The sequence below is a fragment of the Gavialis gangeticus genome, unplaced genomic scaffold, assembly GCF_001723915.1.
Source record: "Gavialis gangeticus isolate Ggan-Ray unplaced genomic scaffold, GavGan_comp1, whole genome shotgun sequence".
NCBI classification, from domain to species: domain Eukaryota; kingdom Metazoa; phylum Chordata; order Crocodylia; family Gavialidae; genus Gavialis; species Gavialis gangeticus.
Window position 1 is genome coordinate 64242195 of NW_017729022.1, and position 7463 is coordinate 64249657.

The 7463-nt window shown below is 47.9% G+C and overlaps 1 protein-coding gene across 1 annotated transcript in view; it reads right to left on the minus strand.

Annotated features, from left to right (window-relative positions):
* Positions 1–6459, minus strand: part of KCTD17 (potassium channel tetramerization domain containing 17) — a 12193-nt gene extending 5734 nt beyond the window's left edge. Inside the window, exons 1-5 of the mRNA XM_019515271.1 lie at positions 6251–6459; positions 4559–4667; positions 2069–2160; positions 549–644; positions 29–148 (exon numbers count right to left, since the gene is read on the minus strand). Coding sequence (XP_019370816.1) covers positions 29–148; positions 549–644; positions 2069–2160; positions 4559–4667; positions 6251–6442 — 609 coding nt within the window. The 5' untranslated portion in view covers positions 6443–6459. The remainder of the gene's footprint in view (positions 1–28; positions 149–548; positions 645–2068; positions 2161–4558; positions 4668–6250) is intronic.
* Positions 6460–7463: the final 1004 nt, after the last annotated feature.

The window sequence follows — 7463 nt, forward strand, 5'->3', positions numbered from 1 at the left end:
GTGACATAAAAGTTAGTCTCACCTTAACCTTGCGGCTGGGCTCAGAGCTCAGGCCATTGGGAGAACTGTACAGCTCTTTGGAGACCACGCACAAGAACTCTGTCTGGTCCTCATTCCCATAGTTATAGGTTGAACCAATATTCACCAGCTGGACAGAAAAAGGAAGGGAAGATTACACACATTCATTGCTATATGGCTACTGTTCTCTGGGGGAAAGCCTTCAGGCAGCACTGAGTCAAACCTCTATGTATGAATCCTGCTAATACATCCCAGTAGCTGGGAACAAAACAGAGGCTAGGACATGAACTGGGAATGGAACCTGCTGAAATGCAGAGAACTTTATCCTCAAATGCACAGGGTCCTCCCAACTCCTGCTGAAGAGGTGACAGGGAGAGGGGCACTCCCTGACAGCATCCCAGGTTGTTTCAGGTGAGTGAACACTACTCCTGGAAGGGAGTGTGCATTCTGGCACCTTGGGGTTATGGTTTATTTCCCTTCTCTTGGCTAACAATATACTCCTACCTAGGCCACACATATACTGCCCATACCTGCTCAAAACGCCAGCCATCTGACATGGTGGAAACCATCTGAGTGAGCTCTTCTTCCTGGCACTGCAGCACCCGGTACACATGTTTTGGTGGAACCTGGGAGCAAAGTGAAGGGTTTATTAAAAGCATGTTGCTGACAGATCCTTCCTGTGAGGCAGATGTTCCATCAGAAAATAAAGCAAAATGGTTCTCTGGCCTCAAGACACCATATTGGAACAAAAACTAACACCATTGTGGCTAATAAGGAAAGACCTGTGGCTCAACTTCATACTGCCTAGTCCTTGGAGGGCCTGGAATAAGGACAGAAAAGGAGAGTGGTTTCTATGGTGGGGAGGGAGCAGACCGCAGATGCAGCAGAAAAGCACCTGTATTAAATCCACACAATGCAGAGGAGAATCCAGCGCTCAGCAGAGACCACACTTTTCGATATGGGAAATCTGCAATTGTTACTAACATTAATGAAAGTCACCTATATAGTGCCATAGATGCCCACTTAGAAGCAGTCAGCACATTCCCTATCCCATGGGGGTGTACAGCCTAAGTCATATGAGGCAAAAAGCAGTACAAGATAAGGCACAGGACAACTATTCAAAGAAAGAGGGTAGGGTGATTTACTGGCAAGGAGCAGCAGTGTATCTGCCACAGGATGCCTGTGTGATTGTGGGCAAAGCACCTAATCTCTCTGTGTCCCAGTTTCCAGCCTGCAAAAGGAAGATGATAATCCAGCCTTTCTCTCACCCTTTCCTTGTCTATTTGGATTATATATCCTTTGGGGCAGGGACTGTCCCTGTGTTTGTATAATACCTACTAAAGTAGGACCCCAATGTCAATATGAAAGTCTTGGTGACATTTTGATGCATATTACCACCATTATTTATCACTGTTGTTGTTATTAGCAGGATTGTTGTTGTTGTTGTTATTATTTATTAAGAAGCAGAAAGTATTAAAGGAGATCTTGAAAGAGGTGAGCAGGGTGAGAGATGGAGAATTCAGGATCAGTGATTTCCTCTCCACAGCTATCCCTCTGCCTAATGCCATGATACTTTAGTGACTCCCCCCACATATCCCTCTGCCTTCCCTCATGCTAACACCTCAGTGATTCCTCACTGATCTCCTCCTGCCTCCTAGAGTGGCAGCACACTAAAGGGAATGAGCTGACTACTTTCTGAATAGACAGGGGCCCAGCAGACATTATACCTTCAACACACCAGCCCTTTCATATATTGAACAAGCTCTTATGGTTAGTGCTCTGACTGAAGGTTGATGATATAATATCTTCACAGATCAGACAAATGCCACATCCAGTGCCACCTATGGGCTAAGAAAACAGGACCAAGTTATTGTAATTAAGTGGAGGTCTTGTTCAGGGGAGATTTCAGGACATGGAATTTGGCTTGTTGACTCTATTCAGTGGAGTCATCCCTGTGTTTCTACTGCATGACTCGAGCATCTCTCCCATTACGATTCCTGGTTCTTCTTTCTTCCTCATCTCCACCTTCTGTCTCTTTCTCTCCCCATACCTGTGTTACTGTGTAGTCCTTCTCCTCCAGTCTGTCCTTGATTATTCTGATTAAAGGGCCAATGTTATAGAACTCAGCTTCTTCCAGAACCCCTAGAAATAAAGGCACAGAGAGCACAAAAGGCACATGGATGAGCTGCTGTATTTTCTTATTGGCTTATTTTCTCTATTTCTCAGTCCCATTTGGCATCTCCAAGAATTCAGATCCATCAACCAGGAACTCCCCCTACATGAAGAGGTTTGGGCTGTTTGGAAGCTCCTACACCTGGTACTGAATTCAGACTCCCCTGATTACTGGACCATGGGAAGAGGTAGTGGCCTGAACTGAACTCCAGCTCCCTGGTTACCATTCATAGATTCATAGATGCTGGGGTCAGAAGGGACCTCAACAGATCATCAAGTCCGACCCACTGCCCTGGGCAGGAAAGAGTGCTGGGGTCAGATGACCCAAGCCAGATGCCTATCCAGCCTTCTCCTAAAGACCTCCAAGGTAGGGGAGAGCACCACCTTCCTTGAAAGCCTGTTCCAAATTCTGGCCACCCTCACCATGAAGAAGTTCTTCCTAATGTCCAGCTTAAATCTGCTCTGTCAGTTTGCGACCATTGTTCCTTGTTACCCCAAGAGGCATCCTGGTGAAGAGAGCATCTCCGATCCCTTTCTGCGCCCCTCTAATGAATTTGTAGATGGCCACAATATCACCTCTCAGCCTTCTCCTGCAGAGACTGAAGAGATCCAGTTCCTTAGTCTCTCCTCATAGGGCTTGGCCTGCAAACCCTTAACCATAGGAGTGGCCCTTCTCTGAATCCTCTCGAGGTTATGCACATCTTTCTTAAAGTACGGAGCCCAAAACTGGACGCAGAACTCCCAGTGCGGTCTGACCAATGCTGCATAGAGGGGAAGTATCACCTCCTTGGATCTGTTCATCATGCATCTCCTAATGCATGATAAAGTCTAGTTAGCTTTGCTGATGATTTCATCACACTGATGACACATGTTCATCTTGGAGTCCTCTATGACTCCAAGATCCCTTTCCGCTTCTGTGCTGCTGAAAGGGTCATTCCCCAGCCAGTAGATGTGCTGGATATTTTTACGCCCCAGGTGCAGCTCTCTGCATTTGTCCTTGTACTGCATCCTATTGTGTTCTGTCCACTTTTCCAACCTGTCCATGTCCACCTGCAATCGTTCCCTACCCTCCGGTGTGTTCACTTCACCCCACAATTCAGTATCATCTGCAAACTTGGACAGAGTACACTTCACCCCATATCCAAGTCACTGATGAAGACATTGAAGAGTACAGGTTCAAGGACCGAGCCCTGCAGGCCCCACTGCCCACATCCTTCCAGGTCGATACTGACCCGTCCACCACCACCCTCTGGGAATACCCCCTATCCTGCTGTGATTCCAGAAAGGGGGCACTAGTCACTGAGCTCTGAATCCAGGCCCACTGCTCACTTTCGCAGGGAGAGAAAGGTTCTCACTGTGGGGTACACAACTTGCTCCCCCTGATTTACTGACTGAGGAGATTGATTATAAGGCCCTGGCTACCTTTCTGAGGGCTTCACTTTGGCCCTTGGTTACTGTCCTGAGGGCTTCCTTCAGCAGCCACTGAATACAGACACTCTCAGCATCTCTTCTGCAGAGTTCTATACACTTAAGAGTGAGACCTGATTTCACTCCCTGTCATTGTCCTGGGACTACAGGAATTTGAGTTTTCCCATCTGGTCCCTGTCCTCAGTGACCTTTGTCTTGCTGATCTCAGAATTGAATTGTGCTTTCCCTCAAAGCAGATCAACAAAGATTTGTGTTTCACTTTAAGCTACCGTGTTCGCATCTGGCCCCTCTCCTGAGACCCACGTGATCATGTTTGCTAACAGGCCTGTGGGACAGGGTAGGCGGGGGGCATGGTACCTAATGGGTACACAAGGGGCAATGATGTCTCAAAAACAACCTTCACAGATTCCCTGGTCCCTATGCAGACATGGCAGGAAAGTGAGATTTGTCTGACCCCACCCTTCCCACTTTGACCCACTCAGAGCTTTTCATCCTCCTACCTTCCTAGTGGAAGAAGTGAAATGGTAAGAAGGGACTGTGTGATAAAGCAGTCTCAGCCAAACAGGGCTCAAACCCTGTGGGGTTGCATTGCAGAAGGCCACCTGCAACCTATTTGATAATTCAGCAGGGAACTTACTGTCCCAATGACCAGTGCCCTTGCTGCTCCTTTCCCATCTCTTCCCACCCCCGGTAACTGCAGCAGCCCACTTCAACCAGCGGAGCAGTGGTTGTTCAAGAATCTACTCAAACTGGGCTTCCCTCACCATCCTAGTGGGCACTTCCTCCCAACCACTTATTCAGTGTATCAAATGAAGACTGACCCATTTTCAGGATAGCAGAATGGAATGAGGTCAGGGAATTAGGGCAAACAGCATGTAATGTAACCTTCCAGCAGCAGGGAGAGGTGTTAAGAAGGAAGTTTGGGGTTTCTAAGACTTACCCTCTTCAGCCATATCTTTATCCAGTACCAGCTTGCCATGACGGAGAAAATTCAGGATAGGTCCAAAATATGTGGGGTCCCGGTCTATGAGGTAGGCACCAGTCTCATCCTAACCACAGAGACAAGCCAACATAGGAAAAATTTGCAAGGGAAACTTGTCCCCATCCCTGACAGCACTATGCAATGAGCAGTAATAACATAATAATTTTAGTAACAATATATGATATTCCTATGGCTCTTTTGATCCAGTAGTAAAGGCGTAGCAATGGAGCTGGGTTCAGTTCTCTTGGCTATGCAAGCTTGGGAAATTTACCACAATCTCTCTGTGCCTCAGCTTCCCTATGAAAGATAAAGATGATGCTATCTCCCTTCCTTAAGTGATCCAAGATGAAGAAAAACATAAGCATTAGGCCCCTTAACTCCTTCTGAATCACCTAGGCATACAGTACCACATAGAAAAACACCCACATCTGAGTGAAAGGCAGCTGGTAAATGCTGCAGACAACAGCGCTACAAATACACAAGCTCAGGGACTTTGGCAAAGTCAGCATCAAAGCCAAGCAGCCCATCAGGCCAACACAGTTAAAACACTCCAGTTTCTGCAGCCAACAAAGGGTCGTTACGTTCAGCTGCTTCTTGTTCCCCTGCCTAAACGAACAAGTACATATTTACAGCTGGTTCAACAGGAACAGATGCCAGCACAAGTCCAGCATGAGGCTCAAACGCACAGCTTCAAGTTCATAGCAAGATGCCTTAACTACTATGTCATCATACTTTGCTTGGCAAAGCATGCTGGGTCAAAACAGTACCCAGGATTTTTAATGTTCATACAGAGCAAGCAGGACCTTGATTGTAAAGGTCTTGGTATCCTAAGCGCAGCCCTGCATCAAAAGGGCCAAGACTCTTACTTTTTCTCCCTCAGATAAACTGAAAGGATCTAGGAAAATCCCGCACAGATTTGAGCTTCTGGGCTTCCTGACATTTCAGGCAAACTCCCTCCAAACTCCCCCTTCTGATTGATGAGGCTTTCTGGGAGTTTTACTACATAACCCTGTCAGTAACAGCAAGAATCAAAAATAAAAAGTCGGGGACTCTCCACTCAGCATGGCTCCTACCTTGACAGTCCGCATGAAGGCAAGGAGGATGGGAAGCTCTTAATTTTGGCAAAGCTATTTCTCCTGTCAGGCTTCAGCTTAAAGTCTGAGCCAAGCAGTGGCTCAAAGCTAGGGCACTTCAGGCGGAGTAGTAACAGCATAAGAAAACAGAGCCTCTCAGGAGTTGCTGGTAGTTCTGGTGCAGAAGACAAGTGTTATGCCACATGTTAAGACAGCTGCATGGCACTAAAAAGAGAAAACCAGGGGATCCAGGGAGGGATGGAGGTTGCTCCATCAAATTACTTCTGCCTCTCTGCAGCTGCAGAGTTGCTGTGCAGTCCCTGCCATCAGCCTGGCTCCATCCCTTTCTCCCCTATTCCTGCACCTACCCTTCCTCTGCCCGTGTGCTCCTTTCCCTCTCTCCTCTTTTCCTCGTGCCCCCCAGCCCAGCCTGTGCAGAGCTTTGTCTCTCCCTCAGGGGTCCCCTTCTTCCCAGATGGGTACAAGAAGAAGGCAGAACACAACCGCACGCACGCACGCATACACGATGCCAGGCAGAAAGCTAGCCCCTCAGGGCAGGTGCCAGCCTGATGCTTACCTGGTCTGACTGCAGCTCCTCCCCCTGGCACAAGCGGCACAGGAATGATTTCTGTTCCCGGCACAGGGTCTGCCTCGTGGTTAGGAAGATGGTGCCCCCAACATTCAGCCGTACCCACTTGCCCCTGCTGCTGGTGGCAGGGGGAGGCTGGTGAGTTTCCCAAGCATAAGAAACCCTGTCTGCCCGTTGCATTTCCTCCCTTCCTTCCATCCTCATCTCTCCCTCTCTCTGTCTCTCTGTCCCTCCCCTGCTCCTAAGCTAAAGAAACCAGGGCAGGTATTGGACACTGGAGGATTCTGGGAGCTGTAGTTCCTGTGGTGGCCTGCACCGCAGAGGTGGCTGCATTTCAGTGGTGCTGTATGTACATGGCTTCTTAAATGCTATGGGATCTTTTGGGAAGATGGGTGCTGTATGAATGTCATATCTACTGTTCTTGGTGAATGGCACAAGATGCAAAAGTGAGATCTACAGTCTGAACCACTGCTGTCATTCAGAGGGCATTAGAATCACAGTTTTTGCTTAGAGCCTTTCTCTAGTTTTTATGAGTGTACTTGCTATACAGCACTTTGAAGATGCAAAGTAGTATGTAAAAAAACTTTAGCTGTCAGGTGAGTGATGTCCTCTGAAAATGGGCACATAGGAATTCTGGGAACTGTAGTTTTCCATGTCCCACCATACCTGCAACCTGTGATCTGTGGACTTAGGAGATGCTGAGCAGTGCAGCGTAACACATCCCACTAGCCCTGCTGCGGGACACCAAAGGATTCTGGAAGCTGGCCTCCAGATCTGGGTCACACATGCAGTTTGCTTTGAATGGACGAGAAAACTGCTCTGTGCCCATCCGCCAAATAGTGTTAACCCTTCCAGTGCTGTGCAGGACAGACACCTTTCCTGTTCCTGATTCCCCAAACAGGTATCTGACTGCTATCTCAGTCACTGCGGTGCTGTTGAAGTAGAGAAGCTGGACAATTTCCTTCTCTGAAGTGGGTGTTTTTAAGAGTGGGGAATCAGCCTTCAGCAGCAAAGCCCAAGTTCTTTATATTTCTCTCTGACTCAGAACAGCCATCTAGATATCTACTTGGCAAATTTTCCCTAATCTGCTACCCTTCCAACACCTCTAAATCTGCCTGGCAGAGACTCCTTCATGGGGGAGGAAGGAAAATGAGTCTCCATGTTCACTTAGTCACAGGGCTTTGCTGCTACCACACACACA